Source organism: Oncorhynchus clarkii, chromosome 27 (assembly GCF_045791955.1).
Source record: "Oncorhynchus clarkii lewisi isolate Uvic-CL-2024 chromosome 27, UVic_Ocla_1.0, whole genome shotgun sequence".
Taxonomy (NCBI): Eukaryota; Metazoa; Chordata; class Actinopteri; order Salmoniformes; family Salmonidae; genus Oncorhynchus; species Oncorhynchus clarkii.
Genome location: NC_092173.1, coordinates 12,027,653 through 12,054,075, shown reverse-complemented (window position 1 = coordinate 12,054,075; position 26,423 = coordinate 12,027,653). Strand labels below are relative to the sequence as shown.

The window sequence follows — 26,423 nt, the reverse complement described above, 5'->3', positions numbered from 1 at the left end:
CTGGTCTATTCTTCTATTCTTACTCTCAACAGTAAGTTTAGACCCCGACTGAGTTCCTAAAACCTTTTTGTGTGTAGAAATTGATCCGAGTGCCTTCAAAAGGGCCGTCAGTTGACCATCCCTGATATATACAGTACACACAATCTATACACACTTCTGCATTGATTATATATGCCAATGGAAGTAGTAGAGATGGTTGCTGGACATCCCCCTTCAGATTCCACCCAGTCCAAGTGCCAGCTGGCTCGTAGTCAGGCCCTGGAGTCCAGCGTCCGCAGCCACACCGTCCCAGAATGCGGTGCAGATGGAAGTTTCCTGCAGGTACTGTCTGTCTTTCAAATGACAGAAAATCATAGCAAATCAAATTGGATTTGTCACATGCGCCGAATACAAAGGGTGTGGTTTTTACCCTGAAATGCTTGCTTACGAGCCCTTCCCAACAATGTACAGTTACAAAATTATAATAAAAATAGTAACACAAGAGGAATAAAATACACAAGAATGGAGCTATATACAAGCAGTACCAGTACCAGATCAATGTGGAGCTATATACAAGCAGTACCAGTATCAGATCAATGTGGAGCTATATACAAGCAGTACCAGTACCAGATCAATGTGGAGCTATATACAGGCAGTACCAGTACCAGATCTATGTGGAGCTATATACAGGCAGTACCAGTATCAGATCAATGTGGAGCTATATACAGGCAGTACCAGTATCAGATCTATGTGGAGCTATATACAGGGAGTACCAGTACCAGATCTATGTGGAGCTATATACAGGCAGTACCAGTACCAGATCTATGTGGAGCTATATACAGGCAGTACCAGTACCAGATCTATGTGGAGCTATATACAGGCAGTACCAGTATCAGATCAATGTGGAGCTATATACAGGCAGTACCAGTACCAGATCTATGTGGAGCTATATACAGGCAGTACCAGTACCAGATCTATGTGGAGCTATATACAGGCAGTACCAGTATCAGATCAATGTGGAGCTATATACAGGCAGTACCAGTACCAGATCTATGTGGAGCTATATACAGGGAGTACCAGTACCAGATCTATGTGGAGCTATATACAGGGAGTACCAGTACCAGATCTATGTGGAGCTATATACAGGGAGTACCAGTACCAGATCTATGTGGAGCTATATACAGGGAGTACCAGTACCAGATCTATGTGGAGCTATATACAGGGAGTACCAGTACCAGATCTATGTGGAGCTATATACAGGGAGTACCCGTACCAGATCTATGTGGAGCTATATACAGGGAGTACCAGTACCAGATCTATGTGGAGCTATATACAGGGAGTACCAGATCTATGTTGAGCTATATACAGGGAGTACCAGTACCAGATCTATGTGGAGCTATATACAGGGAGTACCCGTACCAGATCTATGTGGAGCTATATACAGGGAGTACCAGTACCAGATCTATGTGGAGCTATATACAGGGAGTACCAGATCTATGTTGAGCTATATACAGAGAGTACCAGTACCAGATCTATGTGGAGCTATATACAGGAAGTACCAGTACCAGATCTATGTGGAGCTATATACAGAGAGTACCAGTACCAGATCTATGTGGAGCTATATACAGGAAGTACCAGTACCAGATCTATGTGGAGCTATATACGGGGAGTACCAGATCTATGCGGAGCTATATACAGGAAGTACCAGTACCAGATCTATGTGGAGCTATAGACAGGGAGTACCAGATCTATGTGGAGCTATATACAGGGAGTACCAGTACCAGATCTATGTGGAGCTATATACAGAGAGTACCAGTACCAGATCTATGTGGAGCTATATACAGGAAGTACCAGTACCAGATCTATGTGGAGCTATATACAGGGAGTACCAGTACCAGATCTATGTGTAGCTATATACAGGAAGTACCAGTACCAGATCAATGTGGAGCTATATACAGGGAGTACCAGTACCAGATCTATGTGGAGCTATATACAGAGAGTACCAGTACCAGATCTATGTGGAGCTATATACAGGAAGTACCAGATCAATGTGGAGCTATATACAGAGAGTACTAGTACCAGATCAATGTGGAGCTATATACAGGGAGTACCAGTACCAGATCTATGTGGAGCTATATACAGGGAGTACCAGTACCAGATCAATGTGGAGCTATATACAGGGAGTACCAGATCTATGTTGAGCTATATACAGAGAGTACCAGTACCAGATCAATGTGGAGCTATATACAGAGAGTACCAGTACCAGATGAATGTGGAGCTATATACAGAGAGTACCAGTACCAGATCAATGTGGAGCTATATACAGAGAGTACCAGTACCAGATGAATGTGGAGCTATATACAGGGAGTACCAGTACCAGATCAATGTGCAGGGGTACGATATATTTGAGCTAGATATGTACATAAAGGCAGGGTGAAGTGACTAGGCATCAGGATAGATAATAATAAGGGTAAGAATAAAGAACAGAGTAACAGCATACAAAACATTAGGATCACCTGCTCTGACCAGGTGAATCCAGTTGAAAGCTATGATCCCTCCACTTCAATCAGTGTAGATGAAGGGGAGGAGATCGGTTAAAGAAGGATTTTTAAGCATTGAGACATGGATTGTTTATGTGTGACATTCAGAGGGAGAATGGGCAAGAAAAAATTGTTTTAAGTGCCTTTGATGGGTATGGTAGTAGGTGCCAGGTGCACTGGTTTGAGTGTGTCCAGAACTGCAATGCTGCTGGGGTTTTCACACTCAACAGTTTCCTGTGTGTCTCAAGAATGGCCCACCACCAAAAGGACATCCAGACAACTTGACACAACTGTGGGAAGCATTGGCGTCAACATGGGCCAGCATCCCTGTGGAACGCTTTCGACATCTTGTACAGTCCATGCCCCGGTGAATTGAGGCGGTTTTGAGGGCAAAAGGGGGGGGGGACTCAATGTTATGAAGGTGTTCTTAATGCTTTGTACACTTTGCGTATGATGAATTTAAAAGTGTGCGTGTGTATTTATGTTTATGTGTATTTATGTGTCGGTATGTGTGTGTGTGTATGTGAGTGTGTGTGGGTTTTGTGTGAGAGGGTCAATGTAGTGTGTGTGTCTGTATATATATATATATATATATATATATATATAGTCTTGTGAGTGTGCATAGAGTCAGCACAAGATGGGGTCAGTGAAAAGAGTCTGGGTAACCATTTTAATTAACTATTTAGCAGTCTTATGGCTTGGGGGTAAAAGCTGTCTCGAAGCCTGTTGGCCGATGCGTCGGTACCGTTTGCCGGACGGTAGCAGAGAGAACAGTCTATGGCTACCCTTTAGTGAGTATACATTTCAGTACTTGGCTTTGATGAAGTTAGCAAAACGCAGGTTCTGACAAATGTCCCACTTCCTCAGGTGCAGTGCCACAACCAGACTGGTTACTGCTGGTGCTCTACTCCAGATGGGAAACCTGTCAGTGGGACCTCTGTCCTGCACCTCAGACCCAACTGCACAGGTGAGACAAGAGTTTAGACCCAAACGGCCAGCGGGAAATAGTTGTGAATTAGCATCTATCAAGCCACCCATTAAACAGATCTTCACCCAGCCCTCTTTGTAGTATGTTGTGTTGTGCCATGAGTCATTTGTCTGAAATTACACAGATGACTGATCTGGAGTCAGCCCAAAGAGGTGAGAATTCACCTGACTGACACGCTTAAGTACTGTACTGTATATCAATCAATAGTGCTCCACTGACACTAATATAAAGACTCACTCAAACACTGCCACACACGTACCTACTCTGGTACGGGCTTTTATCACAGTCACTTTGGTCCTTGAAAAGTTCTTGTCTCTGTGGACACAGGTGAGGGTGGTCCCTCCCGGCCCACCGCCGACCCTAGCAGGACCAAGTCTGCAGCAGGTGAGAGGAGTGGACTTGGAGAATAACCGTTGAACAAGCTTTTAAGTCTAGCACTAGGCTTAATCTGTCTCTGGGAAACCGTCCCGTAATGATGGACATTTTCAGAATGATACTACCATATTGTTTGTTTACACTAATATCACTATATTTCCTGTACAGGAATCACCGCTCCTCCGCTCTGGGTGACCATCCGGTTGAACTCTGACCCCAAAGGGAATCGTTCTGTAAAACGCCCTACAGGTAAGGAGTTTTTCTTTTTATGAGCTTTCATAGCTATCACTTCTGTGAGATAATGATTAATGTGTGTGCGTACATTCGTGCTTCCACAGACAGTCCTCAGACGTGTGAGAGGGAGAGAGCAGCGTTGATGGCCAAGGTGCATGTTCTGTGGCAGGAGGAGCGCTTCATCCCAAAATGCAGTGCAGACGGGCGCTACAGCCCCATCCAGTGCCACGTCACCACGGGGTACTGCTGGTGTGTCCGGGTAGACACAGGACGGCCTCTACCAGGCACCTCTGCCAGGTATGGCCTCGAACAAGGCACCTAGTGGATAGAGAAATGTGGCTAACGCTTTATTTTACAGCCTGATAATTACCAGGTAGTTACATAGGAATGACTTGTACCAGTTTAACTTGGCAGTACAATAAAGTTTTACCTAAATGCATTCTACACTCCCATGACACGCACAGTCCGCTATCAGAACTCTCCCATTCCACACTTTACTAAACTGATCAATGCACCCCATGTAGCCCAGGAGCCTAAGAAATGCCTACCGAAGAACTCAAACACGGAGTATACAAAACATTAAGAACACCTGCTCTTTCCATGACATACACTGTCCAAATCAAATTGTATTGGTCACATACAGGTGTTTAGCAGATGTTATTGCGGGTGTAGTGAAATGCTTGTGTTTCTAGCTCTGACAGTGCAGTAATATCTAACCATTTCACAACATATGCCCGATACACACAAATCTAAGTAACGAATGGAATTAAGAATGTATAAATATATAGACGAGCAATGTCAGAGCGGCGTAAACTAAGATACAGTAGAATAGAATACAGTATATACATATCAAATCAAACTTTATTTGCCACATGCGCCAAATACAACGAGTGTAGACTACCGTGAAATGCTTACTTACAAGCCCTTAACCAGCAGTGTAGACTTTACTGTGAAATACTTACCTACAAGCCCTTAACCAGCAGTGTAGACTTTACCGTGAAATGCTTACTTACAAGCCCTTAACCAACAGTGTAGACCTTACCGTGAAATGCTTACTTACAAGCCCTTAACCAACAGTGTAGACCTTACCGTGAAATGCTTACTTACAAGCCCTTAACCAACAGTGTAGACCTTACCATGAAATGCTTACTTACAAGCCCTTAATCCAACAGTGTAGACCTTACCGTGAAATGCTTACTTACAAGCCCTTAACCAACAGTGTAGACCTTACCGTGAAATGCTTACTTACAAGCCCTTAACCAACAGTGTAGACCTTACTGTGAAATGCTTACTTACAAGCCCTTAACCAACAGTGTAGACTTTACCATGAAATGCTTACTGACAAGCCCTTAACCAACAGTGTAGACTTTACCATGAAATGCTTACTGACAAGCCCTTAACCAACAGTGTAGACTTTACCGTGAAATGCTTACTTACAAGCCCTTAGCCAACAGTGTAGACCTTACCGTGAAATGCTTACTTACAAGCCCTTAACCAACAGTGTAAACTTTACCGTGAAATGCTTACTGACAAGCCCTTAACCAACAGTGTAGACTTTACCGTGAAATGCTTACTTACAAGCCCTTAACCAACAGTGTAGACTTTACCGTGAAATGCTTACTGACAAGCCCTTAACCAACAGTGTAGACCTTACCGTGAAATGCTTACTGACAAGCCCTTAACCAGCAGTGTAGACTTTACCATGAAATGCTTACTACAAGCCCTTAACCAACAGTGTAGACCTTACTGTGAAATGTTTACTGACAAGCCCTTAACCAACAGTGTAGACTTTACCGTGAAATTCTTACTGACAAGCCCTTAACCAACAGTGTAGACTTTACCATGAAATGCTTACTGACAAGCCCTTAACCAACAGTGTAGACCTTACTGTGAAATGTTTACTGACAAGCCCTTAACCAACAGTGTAGACTTTACCATGAAATGCTTACTGACAAGCCCTTAACCAACAGTGTAGACCTTACTGTGAAATGTTTACTGACAAGCCCTTAACCAACAGTGTAGACTTTACCGTGAAATGCTTACTGACAAGCCCTTAACCAACAGTGTAGACTTTACCGTGAAATGCTTACTGACAAGCCCTTAACCAACAGTGTAGACTTTACCGTGAAATGCTTACTGACAAGCCCTTAACCAACAGTGTAGACTTTACCGTGAAATGCTTACTGACAAGCCCTTAACCAGCAGTGTAGACTTTACCATGAAATGCTTACTGACAAGCCCTTAACCAACAGTGTAGACTTTACCATGAAATGCTTACTGACAAGCCCTTAACCAACAGTGTAGACTTTACCATGAAATGCTTACTGACAAGCCCTTAACCAACAGTGTAGACTTTACCATGAAATGCTTACTGACAAGCCCTTAACCAACAGTGTAGACTTTACCATGAAATGCTTACTGACAAGCCCTTAACCAACAGTGTAGACTTTACCGTGAAATGCTTACTTACAAGCCCTTAACCAACAGTGTAGACTTTACCGTGAAATGCTTACTGACAAGCCCTTAACCAGCAGTGTAGACTTTACCGTGAAATGCTTACTTACAAGCCCTTAACCAACAGTGTAGACTTTACCGTGAAATGCTTACTGACAAGCCCTTAACCAACAGTGTAGGCTTTACCGTGAAATGCTTACTGACAAGCCCTTAACCAACAGTGTAGACTTTACCGTGAAATGCTTACTGACAAGCCCTTAACCAACAGTGTAGACTTTACCATGAAATGCTTACTGACAAGCCCTTAACCAGCAGTGTAGACTTTACCATGAAATGCTTACTGACAAGCCCTTAACCAGCAGTGTAGACTTTACCATGAAATGCTTACTGACAAGCCCTTAACCAACAGTGTAGACTTTACCGTGAAATGCTTACTGACAAGCCCTTAACCAACAGTGTAGACTTTACCGTGAAATGCTTACTGACAAGCCCTTAACCAACAGTGTAGACCTTACCGTGAAATGCTTACTTATAAGCCCTTAACCAACAGTGTAGACTTTACCGTGAAATGCTTACTTACAAGCCCTTAACCAACAGTGTAGACTTTACCGTGAAATGCTTACTGACAAGCCCTTAACCAACAGTGTAGACTTTACCGTGAAATGCTTACTGACAAGCCCTTAACCAACAGTGTAGACTTTACCGTGAAATGCTTACTACAAGCCCTTAACCAACAGTGTAGACCTTACTGTGAAATGTTTACTGACAAGCCCTTAACCAACAGTGTAGACTTTACCGTGAAATGCTTACTACAAGCCCTTAACCAACAGTGTAGACTTTACCGTGAAATGCTTACTACAAGCCCTTAACCAACAGTGTAGACCTTACTGTGAAATGTTTACTTACAAGCCCTTAACCAACAGTGTAGACTTTACCGTGAAATGCTTACTGACAAGCCCTTAACTAACAGTGTAGACCTTACTGTGAAATGTTTACTTACAAGCCCTTAACCAACAGTGTAGACTTTACCGTGAAATGCTTACTGACAAGCCCTTAACCAACAGTGTAGACTTTACCGTGAAATGTTTACTTACAAGCCCTTAACCAACAGTGTAGACTTTACCGTGAAATGCTTACTGACAAGCCCTTAACCAACAGTGTAGACTTTACCGTGAAATGCTTACTGACAAGCCCTTAACCAACAGTGTAGACTTTACCGTGAAATGCTGACTTACAAGCCCTTAACCAACAGTGTAGACCTTACCGTGAAATGCTTACTTACAAGCCCTTAACCAACAGTGTAGACCTTACCATGAAATGCTTACTTACAAGCCCTTAACCAACAGTGTAGACCTTACCGTGAAATGCTTACTTACAAGCCCTTAACCAACAGTGTAGACCTTACTGTGAAATGCTTACTTACAAGCCCTTAACCAACAGTGTAGACTTTACCATGAAATGCTTACTGACAAGCCCTTAACCAACAGTGTAGACTTTACCATGAAATGCTTACTGACAAGCCCTTAACCAACAGTGTAGACTTTACCGTGAAATGCTGACTTACAAGCCCTTAACCAACAGTGTAGACCTTACCGTGAAATGCTTACTTACAAGCCCTTAACCAACAGTGTAGACCTTACCATGAAATGCTTACTTACAAGCCCTTAACCAACAGTGTAGACCTTACCGTGAAATGCTTACTTACAAGCCCTTAACCAACAGTGTAGACCTTACTGTGAAATGCTTACTTACAAGCCCTTAACCAACAGTGTAGACTTTACCATGAAATGCTTACTGACAAGCCCTTAACCAACAGTGTAGACTTTACCATGAAATGCTTACTGACAAGCCCTTAACCAACAGTGTAGACTTTACCGTGAAATGCTTACTTACAAGCCCTTAACCAACAGTGTAGACCTTACCGTGAAATGCTTACTTACAAGCCCTTAACCAACAGTGTAAACTTTACCGTGAAATGCTTACTGACAAGCCCTTAACCAACAGTGTAGACTTTACCGTGAAATGCTTACTTACAAGCCCTTAACCAACAGTGTAGACTTTACCGTGAAATGCTTACTGACAAGCCCTTAACCAACAGTGTAGACCTTAGCGTGAAATGCTTACTGACAAGCCCTTAACCAGCAGTGTAGACTTTACCATGAAATGCTTACTACAAGCCCTTAACCAACAGTGTAGACCTTACTGTGAAATGTTTACTGACAAGCCCTTAACCAACAGTGTAGACTTTACCGTGAAATTCTTACTGACAAGCCCTTAACCAACAGTGTAGACTTTACCATGAAATGCTTACTGACAAGCCCTTAACCAACAGTGTAGACCTTACTGTGAAATGTTTACTGACAAGCCCTTAACCAACAGTGTAGACTTTACCATGAAATGCTTACTGACAAGCCCTTAACCAACAGTGTAGACCTTACTGTGAAATGTTTACTGACAAGCCCTTAACCAACAGTGTAGACTTTACCGTGAAATGCTTACTGACAAGCCCTTAACCAACATTGTAGACTTTACCGTGAAATGCTTACTGACAAGCCCTTAACCAACAGTGTAGACTTTACCGTGAAATGCTTACTGACAAGCCCTTAACCAACAGTGTAGACTTTACCGTGAAATGCTTACTGACAAGCCCTTAACCAACAGTGTAGACTTTACCATGAAATGCTTACTGACAAGCCCTTAACCAACAGTGTAGACTTTACCATGTGCTTACTGACAAGCCCTTAACCAACAGTGTAGACTTTACCATGAAATGCTTACTGACAAGCCCTTAACCAACAGTGTAGACTTTACCATGAAATGCTTACTGACAAGCCCTTAACCAACAGTGTAGACTTTACCGTGAAATGCTTACTTACAAGCCCTTAACCAACAGTGTAGACTTTACCGTGAAATGCTTACTGACAAGCCCTTAACCAGCAGTGTAGACTTTACCGTGAAATGCTTACTTACAAGCCCTTAACCAACAGTGTAGACTTTACCGTGAAATGCTTACTGACAAGCCCTTAACCAACAGTGTAGGCTTTACCGTGAAATGCTTACTGACAAGCCCTTAACCAACAGTGTAGACTTTACCGTGAAATGCTTACTGACAAGCCCTTAACCAACAGTGTAGACTTTACCATGAAATGCTTACTGACAAGCCCTTAACCAGCAGTGTAGACTTTACCATGAAATGCTTACTGACAAGCCCTTAACCAACAGTGTAGACTTTACCATGAAATGCTTACTGACAAGCCCTTAACCAACAGTGTAGACTTTACCGTGAAATGCTTACTGACAAGCCCTTAACCAACAGTGTAGACTTTACCGTGAAATGCTTACTGACAAGCCCTTAACCAACAGTGTAGACCTTACCGTGAAATGCTTACTTATAAGCCCTTAACCAACAGTGTAGACTTTACCGTGAAATGCTTACTTACAAGCCCTTAACCAACAGTGTAGACTTTACCGTGAAATGCTTACTGACAAGCCCTTAACCAACAGTGTAGACTTTACCGTGAAATGCTTACTGACAAGCCCTTAACCAACAGTGTAGACTTTACCGTGAAATGCTTACTACAAGCCCTTAACCAACAGTGTAGACCTTACTGTGAAATGTTTACTGACAAGCCCTTAACCAACAGTGTAGACTTTACCGTGAAATGCTTACTACAAGCCCTTAACCAACAGTGTAGACTTTACCGTGAAATGCTTACTACAAGCCCTTAACCAACAGTGTAGACCTTACTGTGAAATGTTTACTTACAAGCCCTTAACCAACAGTGTAGACTTTACCGTGAAATGCTTACTGACAAGCCCTTAACTAACAGTGTAGACCTTACTGTGAAATGTTTACTTACAAGCCCTTAACCAACAGTGTAGACTTTACCGTGAAATGCTTACTGACAAGCCCTTAACCAACAGTGTAGACTTTACCGTGAAATGTTTACTTACAAGCCCTTAACCAACAGTGTAGACTTTACCGTGAAATGCTTACTGACAAGCCCTTAACCAACAGTGTAGACTTTACCGTGAAATGCTTACTGACAAGCCCTTAACCAACAGTGTAGACTTTACCGTGAAATGCTGACTTACAAGCCCTTAACCAACAGTGTAGACCTTACCGTGAAATGCTTACTTACAAGCCCTTAACCAACAGTGTAGACCTTACCATGAAATGCTTACTTACAAGCCCTTAACCAACAGTGTAGACCTTACCGTGAAATGCTTACTTACAAGCCCTTAACCAACAGTGTAGACCTTGCTGTGAAATGCTTACTTACAAGCCCTTAACCAACAGTGTAGACTTTACCATGAAATGCTTACTGACAAGCCCTTAACCAACAGTGTAGACTTTACCATGAAATGCTTACTGACAAGCCCTTAACCAACAGTGTAGACTTTATCGTGAAATGCTTACTTACAAGCCCTTAACCAACAGTGTAGACCTTACCGTGAAATGCTTACTTACAAGCCCTTAACCAACAGTGTAAACTTTACCGTGAAATGCTTACTGACAAGCCCTTAACCAACAGTGTAGACTTTACCGTGAAATGCTTACTTACAAGCCCTTAACCAACAGTGTAGACTTTACCGTGAAATGCTTACTGACAAGCCCTTAACCAACAGTGTAGACCTTAGCGTGAAATGCTTACTGACAAGCCCTTAACCAGCAGTGTAGACTTTACCATGAAATGCTTACTACAAGCCCTTAACCAACAGTGTAGACCTTACTGTGAAATGTTTACTGACAAGCCCTTAACCAACAGTGTAGACTTTACCGTGAAATTCTTACTGACAAGCCCTTAACCAACAGTGTAGACTTTACCATGAAATGCTTACTGACAAGCCCTTAACCAACAGTGTAGACCTTACTGTGAAATGTTTACTGACAAGCCCTTAACCAACAGTGTAGACTTTACCATGAAATGCTTACTGACAAGCCCTTAACCAACAGTGTAGACCTTACTGTGAAATGTTTACTGACAAGCCCTTAACCAACAGTGTAGACCTTACTGTGAAATGTTTACTGACAAGCCCTTAACCAACAGTGTAGACTTTACCATGAAATGCTTACTGACAAGCCCTTAACCAACAGTGTAGACTTTACCGTGAAATGCTTACTGACAAGCCCTTAACCAACAGTGTAGACTTTACCGTGAAATGCTTACTGACAAGCCCTTAACCAACAGTGTAGACCTTACCGTGAAATGCTTACTTATAAGCCCTTAACCAACAGTGTAGACTTTACCGTGAAATGCTTACTTACAAGCCCTTAACCAACAGTGTAGACTTTACCGTGAAATGCTTACTGACAAGCCCTTAACCAACAGTGTAGACTTTACCGTGAAATGCTTACTGACAAGCCCTTAACCAACAGTGTAGACTTTACCGTGAAATGCTTACTACAAGCCCTTAACCAACAGTGTAGACCTTACTGTGAAATGTTTACTGACAAGCCCTTAACCAACAGTGTAGACTTTACCGTGAAATGCTTACTACAAGCCCTTAACCAACAGTGTAGACTTTACCGTGAAATGCTTACTACAAGCCCTTAACCAACAGTGTAGACCTTACTGTGAAATGTTTACTTACAAGCCCTTAACCAACAGTGTAGACTTTACCGTGAAATGCTTACTGACAAGCCCTTAACTAACAGTGTAGACCTTACTGTGAAATGTTTACTTACAAGCCCTTAACCAACAGTGTAGACTTTACCGTGAAATGCTTACTGACAAGCCCTTAACCAACAGTGTAGACTTTACCGTGAAATGTTTACTTACAAGCCCTTAACCAACAGTGTAGACTTTACCGTGAAATGCTTACTGACAAGCCCTTAACCAACAGTGTAGACTTTACCGTGAAATGCTTACTGACAAGCCCTTAACCAACAGTGTAGACTTTACCGTGAAATGCTGACTTACAAGCCCTTAACCAACAGTGTAGACCTTACCGTGAAATGCTTACTTACAAGCCCTTAACCAACAGTGTAGACCTTACCATGAAATGCTTACTTACAAGCCCTTAACCAACAGTGTAGACCTTACCGTGAAATGCTTACTTACAAGCCCTTAACCAACAGTGTAGACCTTACTGTGAAATGCTTACTTACAAGCCCTTAACCAACAGTGTAGACTTTACCATGAAATGCTTACTGACAAGCCCTTAACCAACAGTGTAGACTTTACCATGAAATGCTTACTGACAAGCCCTTAACCAACAGTGTAGACTTTATCGTGAAATGCTTACTTACAAGCCCTTAACCAACAGTGTAGACCTTACCGTGAAATGCTTACTTACAAGCCCTTAACCAACAGTGTAAACTTTACCGTGAAATGCTTACTGACAAGCCCTTAACCAACAGTGTAGACTTTACCGTGAAATGCTTACTTACAAGCCCTTAACCAACAGTGTAGACTTTACCGTGAAATGCTTACTGACAAGCCCTTAACCAACAGTGTAGACCTTAGCGTGAAATGCTTACTGACAAGCCCTTAACCAGCAGTGTAGACTTTACCATGAAATGCTTACTACAAGCCCTTAACCAACAGTGTAGACCTTACTGTGAAATGTTTACTGACAAGCCCTTAACCAACAGTGTAGACTTTACCGTGAAATTCTTACTGACAAGCCCTTAACCAACAGTGTAGACTTTACCATGAAATGCTTACTGACAAGCCCTTAACCAACAGTGTAGACCTTACTGTGAAATGTTTACTGACAAGCCCTTAACCAACAGTGTAGACTTTACCATGAAATGCTTACTGACAAGCCCTTAACCAACAGTGTAGACCTTACTGTGAAATGTTTACTGACAAGCCCTTAACCAACAGTGTAGACTTTACCGTGAAATGCTTACTGACAAGCCCTTAACCAACATTGTAGACTTTACCGTGAAATGCTTACTGACAAGCCCTTAACCAACAGTGTAGACTTTACCGTGAAATGCTTACTGACAAGCCCTTAACCAACAGTGTAGACTTTACCGTGAAATGCTTACTGACAAGCCCTTAACCAGCAGTGTAGACTTTACCATGAAATGCTTACTGACAAGCCCTTAACCAACAGTGTAGACTTTACCATGAAATGCTTACTGACAAGCCCTTAACCAACAGTGTAGACTTTACCATGAAATGCTTACTGACAAGCCCTTAACCAACAGTGTAGACTTTACCATGAAATGCTTACTGACAAGCCCTTAACCAACAGTGTAGACTTTACCATGAAATGCTTACTGACAAGCCCTTAACCAACAGTGTAGACTTTACCGTGAAATGCTTACTTACAAGCCCTTAACCAACAGTGTAGACTTTACCGTGAAATGCTTACTGACAAGCCCTTAACCAGCAGTGTAGACTTTACCGTGAAATGCTTACTTACAAGCCCTTAACCAACAGTGTAGACTTTACCGTGAAATGCTTACTGACAAGCCCTTAACCAACAGTGTAGGCTTTACCGTGAAATGCTTACTGACAAGCCCTTAACCAACAGTGTAGACTTTACCGTGAAATGCTTACTGACAAGCCCTTAACCAACAGTGTAGACTTTACCATGAAATGCTTACTGACAAGCCCTTAACCAGCAGTGTAGACTTTACCATGAAATGCTTACTGACAAGCCCTTAACCAACAGTGTAGACTTTACCATGAAATGCTTACTGACAAGCCCTTAACCAACAGTGTAGACTTTACCGTGAAATGCTTACTGACAAGCCCTTAACCAACAGTGTAGACTTTACCGTGAAATGCTTACTGACAAGCCCTTAACCAACAGTGTAGACCTTACCGTGAAATGCTTACTTATAAGCCCTTAACCAACAGTGTAGACTTTACCGTGAAATGCTTACTGACAAGCCCTTAACCAACAGTGTAGACTTTACCGTGAAATGCTTACTGACAAGCCCTTAACCAACAGTGTAGACTTTACCGTGAAATGCTTACTACAAGCCCTTAACCAACAGTGTAGACCTTACTGTGAAATGTTTACTGACAAGCCCTTAACCAACAGTGTAGACTTTACCGTGAAATGCTTACTACAAGCCCTTAACCAACAGTGTAGACTTTACCGTGAAATGCTTACTACAAGCCCTTAACCAACAGTGTAGACCTTACTGTGAAATGTTTACTTACAAGCCCTTAACCAACAGTGTAGACTTTACCGTGAAATGCTTACTGACAAGCCCTTAACTAACAGTGTAGACCTTACTGTGAAATGTTTACTTACAAGCCCTTAACCAACAGTGTAGACTTTACCGTGAAATGCTTACTGACAAGCCCTTAACCAACAGTGTAGACTTTACCGTGAAATGTTTACTTACAAGCCCTTAACCAACAGTGTAGACTTTACCGTGAAATGCTTACTGACAAGCCCTTAACCAACAGTGTAGACTTTACCGTGAAATGCTTACTGACAAGCCCTTAACCAACAGTGTAGACTTTACCGTGAAATGCTGACTTACAAGCCCTTAACCAACAGTGTAGACTTTACCATGAAATGCTTACTGACAAGCCCTTAACCAACAGTGTAGACTTTACCATGAAATGCTTACTGACAAGCCCTTAACCAACAGTGTAGACTTTACCGTGAAATGCTTACTGACAAGCCCTTAACCAACAGTGTAGACTTTACCGTGAAATGCTTACTGACAAGCCCTTAACCAACAGTGTAGACTTTACCGTGAAATGCTTACTGACAAGCCCTTAACCAACAGTGTAGACCTTACTGTGAAATGTTTACTTACAAGCCCTTAACCAACAGTGTAGACTTTACCGTGAAATGCTTACTGACAAGCCCTTAACTAACAGTGTAGACCTTACTGTGAAATGTTTACTTACAAGCCCTTAACCAACAGTGTAGACTTTACCGTGAAATGCTTACTGACAAGCCCTTAACCAACAGTGTAGACTTTACCGTGAAATGTTTACTTACAAGCCCTTAACCAACAGTGTAGACTTTACCGTGAAATGCTTACTGACAAGCCCTTAACCAACAGTGTAGACTTTACCGTGAAATGCTTACTGACAAGCCCTTAACCAACAGTGTAGACTTTACCGTGAAATGCTGACTTACAAGCCCTTAACCAACAGTGTAGACTTTACCATGAAATGCTTACTGACAAGCCCTTAACCAACAGTGTAGACTTTACCATGAAATGCTTACTGACAAGCCCTTAACCAACAGTGTAGACTTTACCGTGAAATGCTTACTGACAAGCCCTTAACCAACAGTGTAGACTTTACCGTGAAATGCTTACTGACAAGCCCTTAACCAACAGTGTAGACTTTACCGTGAAATGCTTACTGACAAGCCCTTAACCAACAGTGTAGACTTTACCATGAAATGCTTACTGACAAGCCCTTAACCAACAGTGTAGACTTTACCGTGAAATGCTTACTGACAAGCCCTTAACCAACAGTGTAGACTTTACCATGAAATGCTTACTGACAAGCCCTTAACCAACAGTGTAGACTTTACCGTGAAATGCTTACTGACAAGCCCTTAACCAACAGTGTAGTTCAAGAAGAAGAAAATATTTACCAAATAAATTAAAGTAAAAAGTAATAATTAAAAGTAACACAATAACAATAACGAGGCTATATACAGGGGACACCGATACCGAGTCAGTGTGCGGGGGTACAGGCTAGTTGAGGTAATCTGTACATGTAGGTGGGGGCGAAGTACCTATGCATAGGTAACAAACAAACAGCGAGTAGCAGCAGTGTACAAGAAGAGGAGGGGGTGGGGTGTCAATGTACATTTTTATGAATTGTTCAGCAGTCTAATGGCTTGGGGGTAGAAGCTGTTGAGGAGCCTTTTGGTCCTAGACTTGGCGCTCCGGTACCGCTTGCCGTGCGGTAGCAGAGAAAACAGTCTATGGCTTGGGTCACTGGAGTCTCTTGGGTCACTGACAATTTTATGGGCTTTCCTATGACAACGCTGAGTTGAGTAATGCAAGATATGTAAACATTATTAAAGTGACTAGTGTTCCATGTATTATAGTGGCCAGTGATTTCATGTCTATGTATATAGGGCAACAGCCTCTAATGTGTTAGTGATGGCTATTTAACAGTCTGATTGACTTAGAATAGAAGCTGTTTTTCAGTCTCTCGGTCCCAGCTTTGATGCACCTGTACTGACCTCGCCTTCTGGATGATAGCGGGGTGAACAGGCAGTGGCTCGGGTGGTTGTTGTCCTTGATGATCTTTTTGGCCTTCCTTTGACATCGGGTGCTGTAGGTGTCCTGGAGGGCGGGTAGTTTGCCCCCGGTGATGCGTTGGGCAGACTGCAAACACTCTCTGGAGAGCCCTGCGGTTGCGGGCGGTGCAGTTTCTGTACCAGGGGGAGGAGGGAGGAAGGTGGGGGGGGGGTCCCAACTCAATACTAGGAAGGTGTTCCTAATGTTATGTATACTCAGGGTATACTGTATATTGTATATTTTAACATTGTATTATATTTAAAGTGTTGTGCTTTTACCATTCCATACTAAAGTATTGATCGTGCAAAGCTATGGTTTTATTGATGACGTTTAATATCCTGGTTCCATAACATTATTTAATGGGCATTTCCATCCATTTTCACTGTATTTTCCCTTAGCTTCATATACTTATCTGGCTAACAATGCCACTGACACCCCAGTGAGCAAAATTGGTTGAAGACGTCTTTTCAAAGTCATCTCAACCAAAAATACGTATACTCATAGGGTACTTGTGTTTTATTTAACTAGGCAAGTCAGTTAAGAACAAATTCTTATTTACAATGTTGGCCTAGGAACAGTGGGTTAACTGCCCTGTTCAGCGGCAGAACGACAGATTTTTACCTTGTCAGCTCGGGGATTCGATCTAGCAACCTTTCGGTTACTGGCACAACGCTCTAACCGCAAGGCTACCTGCCACCCCAAATAGTGTATAGTGTAGCCTCTACTGCATCTCCTCCTGTCCATGGTGAATAGTAACAGAGATGAAAACAAATGGCAAAAGGGAACAAACCATTGGGTAAATGCATTGTGATGTATGATCACAATGATTAGATGGTTGGAGAGGAGTCTGAGTTTCGGCTGGAGATCATTCCCATGGCTGTTGTTGCCCCCTTCAGGAACCGGCTGCCAGACTGCAGCCTGGAGGAGCCCCACAGCAGCCAGCCTGACAGGAGCTACGGAGACAGATCTCTACCAGGTCAGATCAGCAAACTGCACTGCACTATACCTGGATAGATCAACAAGGATCTTTCTCGTTTTTACTAGCCTGTTCCCAGATCAGTTTGCTCTTTCTGACAACTCCTTTGGTTATTGTCACTCCTATGGCCATTGGCAGACATCACAGACTGATCTAGGACCAGACTAACACTGTACATCTGATTGGTACTTTCTATGCTGAATACTGTGGGTACTGTGTCCTTGAGCTGTGGCGAATGCAACGTGGACTCTTGTCTAGATTACATCATAGCGGGTAGACGTATCTCATTTTGTCAAGAGTCACAACTTAAATTGACCCCATTGCCTTGCCTTAATACTCTCTCTCTGCTCCCAGGGTGCCCTGGGGCCCAGAAGAAAGAGTTCCTGCAGAGTCTGTTGAGAGCTCTGCAGCTGGAGGTTGAACAGTCTGGAATACTCAGCCCTCACAGGTCAGTCTGTATACCACTCTATTTATACTAAACACAACATGTAAAGTGTTGGTCCCATGTTTCATGAGCTGAAATATTAGATCCCAGAAATGTTCCGTATGCACACAAATATTATTTCTCTCAAATTTTGTGCAAAAATGTGTTTACATCCCTGTTAGTGAGCATTTCCTCTTTGCCAAGATAATCCATCCACCTGACAGGTGTGGCATATCAAGAATCTGATTGAACAGTATGATCATTACACAGGTGCACCTTGTGCGGGGGACAACAAAAGGCCACTCTAAAATGTGCAGTTTTGTCACATAATACAATGCAACAGATGTTTCAAGTTTTGAGAAATTGTGCAATTGACATGCTGACTGCAGGAATGTCCACCAGAACTGTGGCCAGAGAATTGAATGTTCATTTCCCTACCATAAGCCACCTCCAACATCGTTTTAGAGAATTTGACAGTACGTCCACCTGGCCTCACAACCGCAGACCACGTGTAACCACGTGTAACCACGCCAGCCCAGGACCTCCACATCCGGATTCTTGGATGTGGGATCATCTAAGATCAGCCACCCGGACAGCTGATGAAACTGAAGAGTATTTCGATCTGTAATAAAGCCCTTTTGCGGGGAAAAACTCATTCATGTTAAATCTATGGATTTCACTCCTGCCCAGTCATGTGAAATCCATAGATTAGTGCCTAATTAATGTATTTAAATTGACAGATTTCCTTATATGAACTATTACACAGTAAAATCTTTGAAATTGTTGTGTTTTTGTTCAGTATAATTAAACCCACTGGACCTCCCCTACCACCTGTTTATATCTTCACTCCATCCCTCTCTTTCTCACTACAGGCCAGTCTGCATACCACTCTATTAAACCCCACGGACCTACTCACCCCATCTATCTCTCCAGTTCATCCCTCTCTTTCTCACGCTTACATCTCTCCTCCCTCTCGTGGCCACTTAAATGCTCCGTACCTCTTTTCCTTTCTCTCTCTGTTTGTCCGTTTTTCATTCATTTATACACACAACTCTCTCCTTCACTCAACCTCTTCTGTTTTACATATCTGCCCATCTGTAATTCCCTGTTTCTCTCACCCCGCTCCCTCCAAAACCTTCCTCTATTCGCGGACAGATATTAGTACACAGGTGGTTGGTGGCACCTTAATTGGGGAGGACAGGCTCAGGGTAATGACTGGAGTGGAATAGGTGGAATGGTATCAAATACATCAAACACATGGTTTCCAGGTGTTTGAAGCCATTCCATTCGCTCTGTTACGGCCATTATTATGAGTCGTTCTCCCCTCAGCAGCCTCCACTGTATTAGTAGTATAGTGTATTTCTGAATACATTACCAATTTACCAGGCCACTGATTGGCTGTTGTGCTGTAATTGATCTGATAGTACTCCAGTATGTGATTTAAATATTTAAAAAAATATATTTTTCATACCGATTGCCTTTCTGTTTATATATAACTTGTTTGTTCTTTTCGGCTCGACACAGACATTGGAAAATGTTTATATGTTCAAAATGACAGAGGCTAGGGTTCAGGAATGGAGTGCTTGTGTGAAATGATTTATTTTATCCTAACTGCGGGAATCTCATCAATATAGATTCACTGACTTGTCAGGCTCTGTGGTTCTGTAAAGAAACACAGTGGAACGTCGTCTTCGGTGTGTCAGCGGGAGGCCGTTTAAGAAGTCTTGTGTTTGCCAGATTCTCCCTGCATGTGGCTCATCTTAAAATAAACGTTTGATTTCAATTCAAGACTATACAAGCCAATACATGACTGTTGTCCGCAGAAGAGCAATGCTACTGGTCTGATGTGTGTCATTTCTATACCAGGGTGTTGGATGCTCCCCTGTCAGGCCCCATGTCCCCTCCCCCATCCACCCCGGTCCCCTCCCTGAGGGTTGAGGTGTGGGACATGTCAGACCCGGGCGGGGAGGAGGAGGTGCTGCGTTGGCACTTCAGGCAGCTGGATACGGATGACAGTGGAGTGCTGAGCGAACGTGAGGCCCGGCCACTCCGCCTCTACCTGCGCAGGAGGTTAAAGCCACGCCGCTGTGCTAAGAAGTTTGCCCAGTACTGTGACCGCGATGGGGACCGCGGCCTCACCCTGTCTGAGCTCAATGCCTGTCTGGGGCTGTGAGGTGGGTTTGGTTCTAGGAGAGAGTTGAGGTCGTGAGGTGGGTTCGGGTAGTTATGAGGTGGGTTTGGGCTTTGAGAAGAGGTGAATATGGGTTCAAATTTGGCTTTGTGATGTGTTTAGTTTGTTACCACTTTGACCTGAGAGGCTTTGAGTTGTGAGATTAGCCCTTTTGTAGATGTTATGTAAGATCTACTGTATTTGATGTAAAGTCCAAGATCGGTTTAGAAAACCACTCTGGGATATTTTAAGTGGACACTTTATTTGTTGGGGTCGGTGCCAGGTACATGTTTTGTCAGAAAAAACAAGTTCTTTCTAGCTGGGAAATTGGATTTCACTGCTCTCTTCTTCATGAGTCGCCTTTGAAGTAGTGCCAGGAGGAGGAGAGTGTAGGACAAGTGTGTGTTTTAGAGATGAGTGAAGCGGAGGTTAAGTAAATGACTATCAGTGAATCCACATTGAGAGAGAGAGAGGGGGACGACTAAATACATTTGTGTGTATTTCAGTACTACGTCTCTATAGTATGCGTCTCTATAGTACGCATCTCTTTAGTTCTCGTCTCTATAGTGCGCTTCTCTATAGTATGCGTCTCTATAGTGCGTGTCTCTATAGTACGCATCTCTTTAGTTCTCGTCTCTATAGTGCGTGTCTCTATAGTGCGTGCCTCTATAGTTCTCGTCTCTATAGTACGCATCTCTTTAGTTCTCGTCTCTATAGTGCGTGTCTCTATAGTGCGTGCCTCTATAGTTCTCGTCTTTATAGTACGCGTCTCTATAGTTCGTCTCTATAGTGCGTGTCTCTATAGTACGCGTCTCTATAGTTCTCGTCTCTGTAGTGCGCGTCTCTGTAGTGCGCGTCTCTATAGTGCGCGTCTCTGTAGCGCGCGTCTCTATAGCGCGCGTCTCTATAGTGCGTGTCTCTATAGTGAGAGTCTCTAGTGTGTGCATGCGTGAAATTAGAAGCGCTCTGTCCGTTACGGCTGTTAACACGTCCCTGGCACAATAGTGAATTATGGGACCTCAGCTTGCCTGTTGAGTGTCTATATTTCAACAGCACAGAAAGAACATCTGAGTGAGTCAGCAGAATGAGAATGTGTGTGTGTGTGCGTGCGTGCATATGGCTTTCCAGGTGTTTGATGCCATTTAATTTGCTCCATTCCAGCCATTATTGTGAGCTGTCCTCCACTCGGCAGCCTCCACTGTCCCAGACCCACTCCTTACCAGCTCCAGATGGGTCTCTGTTTTGGTTTCTCTCTCTCTCCTTTCTCTCTCTCTGTTCCACATACGAGAGGGTGAGAGAGAGGGAGAACGAGACAGAGGAGAGAAAGAGGCTCTTTTACCTCAAGGTTAGTGCTAGCTCACCAGGGACCGCTGTTTTTGGCTTGGTGTCAGATAAATTAAAAGGCTGCTGCGTGTTTATGTACATTTAGAAACCAAAACAAACCTCGAGCCAAAATTACCAGTCCCACCCCGCCCTTAACCTCCAATTATTCAGTCTAGCTGAGGTGTACTGACAGCTAGGGGAGAATGTGAGAGGTGTTGTAATGGGTTCTACCTAACACACGTATCTGGCCTCCAGACACTCCTGATGACAGTAATGGGAATAATGAGGAAGGCCTCCAATGATTCAGAACGACTCGTCTGAATCAGAACTAGAGCCCACAAGATGTAGGTTAGAGGTCCTGTTGAATTAAACAAGACGGTCATTCATACATCTGTCTCTCTCTCCTATCCTCCCCTCCCCTCCCCTCTCCTATCCTCCCCTCCCCTCTCCTCTCCTGTCCTGTTTTACCTACAGTATCTGTCAGTAGAACCGAGGAGAGAAGGCAGAGAGCATTGAGCAACAGAAGATCCAAGATCCAAGTCCTGGGCCTGTATTTGTCAAGCGTCTTAGAGTAGGAGTGCTGATCTAGTATCAGGTACATGTCATCTTGTTCATTATGATCAAAAAGCAAAACTGATTCTAGAACAGCAATCCTACTCTGAAACGATTTTGTAAATGCAGGCCCTGAAGACCTGAATTCTGCTCCACTCCTGTCAAGTTGTCATTGGAAGATCCAGTTCTACAGCACTTTGTAAAGCACAAAAAAAAGGCCTCAATTGAAGCGTCGTTGCAGAATATACAGCACACAGAATAGAGTATAGAGTCGTTGCAGAATATACAGCACACAGAATATAGAGAATATAGAGTCGCCGCTTTATTTCAATGTGTCCTATGTCTTTTGTGTTGCCTTGTCGGCTCTGATCATTTCCTCATGTTCATTTTTATCAGTAATGGTCTTCTGCTGTAAAACCACAATGTAATTTGTGTATTTGTCATTTTAATCTGTAAACCGTGCTCAAATATTTGTTGACTATAAATAAAATGGGTTTTTAAAAATACACTACTCTATTATGCAGTGTACAGATCCCTATATGGGTTAACCCATCTGGGGAGCAAGTGGCATAGTAAATTGATTTAAGGTTTTCATCTGTGCGTGTTTAGGATGAATGCAACAAGGATTTCCAATATCTGTCGAAGGAATCACTAACAAATGGAGGGTTTAGGACCCTGGGGGTCTGGTTTGACACTCGAATGATACGGGCGGAGCATATTAACAGACTAGTTGTCAAAGGAAATAAAATATTGAATGTGATGCTTTGCCCGTCAGGATTGGAGTGGGGGGGCAGATAGAATAGCGTTGATAGTGCTATATATAGCGCATTTCAAGTCATCACTGGGTTATGGAAGTGTAGCATATGGATCAGCAGCTCCGCCATCTTTTAAAAAGCTACATGTAACCCAGTCCCAAGCCCAACGAATATGTTGTGGCGCACTCAGTACCTCCCCGGTGGCAGCGATTCAGGTAGAGTTGAGAGAGATGCCGTTAAGGTTAAGAAGACAACAGTTAGCCATGACATATTGGGTAAATCTACAAGGACATAAGGTTACACATCTTACAAAAAAGGTTATTCTAGAGTGCTGGAAACATGAATGAAATCTGAAAGCAAATTTGGGGTGGATAGGCAATGACATGGCGAGAGAGATGGGGTTGTTTGGGAGGGAGTTTAGCCTCTATGGTTCTTCCTGCTATCCCACCTTGGTTGCTCCCTCAGCCAATGAGGGAGGGTTCCTTGAGAGGGTAAGAGCTGTTGAGGAAAGAATAGATTCAGTTGTAAGTGAACATTTAAGAACACAATACTATGCTTTCTTGAATAGATTCCCAGATGGATCTAAGGACCCTAAAACAGGGGGACAGGTGCAGCTTTTAGTGTTCCTGAATTTAAGAATCCATTTACACAATGCAGTCAAAGGCCATACTCTTGGCTGCAGAGTGGGTGGAGGTGAGTATGGGTAGTGATCTGCTCTGACTCCTGTGCAGCACTGATGAGCTTAAATTCATTTGTGCCCCTGAGCAGAGTATAGGGTGAAACAGATGGGCTTATTTGTGATGTTCCTCTGGGTACCAGTTCATGTGTGAGTAGAGGGGAATGAGGAGGTGGATTTTATAATCAAGCAGGCTCTTAAACATCCTAGTGTTGAGATGGAATTGTCAATCAGTAAAGCAGAAACCAAGGGGTTGATTAAAAACAGTGGTTAAAAACAAATGGCAAGAGTTGTGGAACAGGGAGGGAAAGGGAAGACATCTGTATAAGATTTAGGAAAAGGTGGGTGCAGGGAGGTCCTCCGGCTGAGAGAGAAGGGAGGAACATGTAATCACAAGGCTGAGACTGGAACACAAAAAGGCTCAATAGTACATTGAAATTGGTGGGGAAACATCTGACTGGGCTGTGTGATCATTGTCAAGAGAAGATGTAAACAGTGGAACACGTTCTATTTCAGTGCCAGAAATATGGGAATGAAAGGGAGCGATTGTTATTAGATTTGAGTGGTAAAGAGCCAAGGGTTGAAGAGCCAAGATTAAGTGACCTGCTGGAGAAATCGTCAGGGGATGTAGTATTTAATTATGTATTTTGTTTATTTAGGGAGACGAGAATATTGGGTAGGATTTAGACCTTACCTGTCTCTGGTCCACACTCCAGTCCAGTTGGTGGCGGTAATGCACCTTAATGCACCTCAACCTCAGGAGCCTGAAGAAATGTGGCTTGTCACCTAAAACCCTTACAAACTTTTACAGATGCACAATTGAGAGCATCCTGTCGGGCTGTATCACCGCCTGGTACAGCAACTGCACCGCCCACAACTGCAGGGCTCTCCAGAGGGTGGTGCAGTCTACACAACGCATCACTGAGGGCAAACTACCTGCCCTCCAGGACACCTACAGTACCCAATGTCACAGGAAGGTCAAAAAGATCATCAAGGACAACAACCACCCGAGCCACTACCTGTTCACCCTGCTATCATCCAGAAGGCGAGGTCATCCTTCACTAGCACAGAGAGGCTGCTGCCTATATACACAGGCGTTTAAATCATTGGCCACTTGAGTACATGGAACACTAGTCACTTTAATAATGTCACTGTAATGTTTGTATATCTTGCATTACTCATCTATGTAAATACTGTATTCTATAATATTCTACTGTATCTTAGTCTATGCCGCTCTGACATTGCTCGTCCATATATTTATATCTTCCTAATTCTATTCCTTTACTTAGATGTTTGTTTGTTTTGTTTTACCTTTATTTAACTAGGCAAGTCAGTTAAGAACAAATTCTTATTTTCAATGACGGCCTAGGAACAGTGGGTTAACTGCCTGTTCAGGGGCAGAACGACAGATTTGTACCTTGTCAGCTCGGGGGTTTGAACTTGCAACCTTCCGGTTACTAGTCCAATGCTCTAACCACTAGGCTACCCTGCCGCCCCGATGTGTGGGTATTATCGATGTGTGGGTTTTGGGTATATATTGTGAAATTGTTAGATATTACATGTTAGATATTGCTGCACTGTTGGAACTAGAAGCACAAGCATTTTGCTACACCCACAATAACATCTGCTAAACACATGTACAGTGGGGCAAAAAAGTATTTAGTCAGCCACCAATTGTGCAAGTTCTCCCACTCTCCCATTTCTTTATACTGATAAGTTCAAACAGGTGCCATAAATACAGGTAACGAGTGGAGGACAGAGGAGCCTCTTAAAGAAGAAGTTACAGGTCTGTGAGAGCCAGAAATCTTGCTTGTTTGTAGGTGACCAAATACTTATTTTCCACCATAATTTGCAAATAAATTCATTAAAAATCCTACAATGTGATTTTCTGGATTTTCTAATTTTGTCTGTCATAGTTGAAGTGTACCTATGATGAAAATTACAGGCCTCATCTTTTTAAGTGGGAGAACTTGCACAATTGGTGGCTGACTAAATATTTTTTGCCACACTGTATGTGACCACTAAAATTGGATTTGATTTAAAGTTGTTTGCCAACAGCCACAAAAATCCAAATAAGAAGAAAGTAGTGATTTCCCATGATCCTTTGGGTCTTTGCCCAGGGCATCACATAGGCCAAATTGCATATGAACTGACTGAAAAAGGCCAGTAGGCTGATTCAGGCATGATATTGTTTTTCACTCTCATGGCTGCCTACTTATCTCTCCCAGAGGTTAGGACAAGTTTCCTGTGACAGAAAAGAGCCTGGTGAGAACGAGAGAGGCACTTATTTGGTGCAAATCTAATTTGTGTCACTGTGCTGCTGTCATGGGCAGGATCTAAACCCTGATCTCCCACGTGAGAAACCAATGTCTTGACTGTTAGGATTGTGTAGCGGACCCTTGTCTAACAGCTTCGCTTCCTCCACTGTCCCTGTCCCTTTACTGGGCTTCTTGAACTGGCAGTGGTCCTATGATCAAAAACACTTGTGACTGCTCGCTTGACAACGTACAAACCAGTTGTGCCAACGAAAATGATCTGATTTCACATTGAGCGGCGCAGTGTCGTCCGGTTTAGGGTTTGGCCGGGGTAGATAGTATTAATTTGTTCTTAACTGACTTGCCTAGTTAAATAAAAGGTACAACAAAAAATTATCCCGTATGATCTGACGCATTACATAAACATATCTGCAACATAATTTTGTGCACACCTATGTCGGTGCAATTGCCATGTTCAAGAATAGCGAAGAATTGCAAACTATTAGCCAATGATCTTACAATTGTCT

General features: G+C 42.9%; 1 protein-coding gene across 3 annotated transcripts in view; it reads left to right on the top strand.

The window, feature by feature from the left end:
* LOC139385854 (SPARC-related modular calcium-binding protein 1-like) overlaps positions 1 to 22,484 on the top strand; it is a 28,056-nt gene extending 5,572 nt beyond the window's left edge. Inside the window, exons 3-11 of one of the 3 annotated variants that reach the window (XM_071131118.1) lie at positions 218 to 321; positions 3,387 to 3,486; positions 3,835 to 3,891; positions 4,051 to 4,131; positions 4,221 to 4,413; positions 17,662 to 17,741; positions 18,096 to 18,189; positions 20,032 to 20,339; positions 22,133 to 22,484. In XM_071131118.1, coding sequence (XP_070987219.1) covers positions 218 to 321; positions 3,387 to 3,486; positions 3,835 to 3,891; positions 4,051 to 4,131; positions 4,221 to 4,413; positions 17,662 to 17,741; positions 18,096 to 18,189; positions 20,032 to 20,338 — 1,016 coding nt within the window. In that variant the 3' untranslated portion in view covers position 20,339; positions 22,133 to 22,484. Of the gene's footprint in view, positions 1 to 217; positions 322 to 3,386; positions 3,487 to 3,834; positions 3,892 to 4,050; positions 4,132 to 4,220; positions 4,414 to 17,661; positions 17,742 to 18,095; positions 18,190 to 20,031; positions 20,340 to 21,496; positions 21,601 to 22,132 lie in introns of those variants that run through there. The other 2 variants (XM_071131120.1, XM_071131119.1) reach the window with 2 other exon arrangements.
* The last annotated feature ends 3,939 nt before the right edge of the window (positions 22,485 to 26,423 follow it).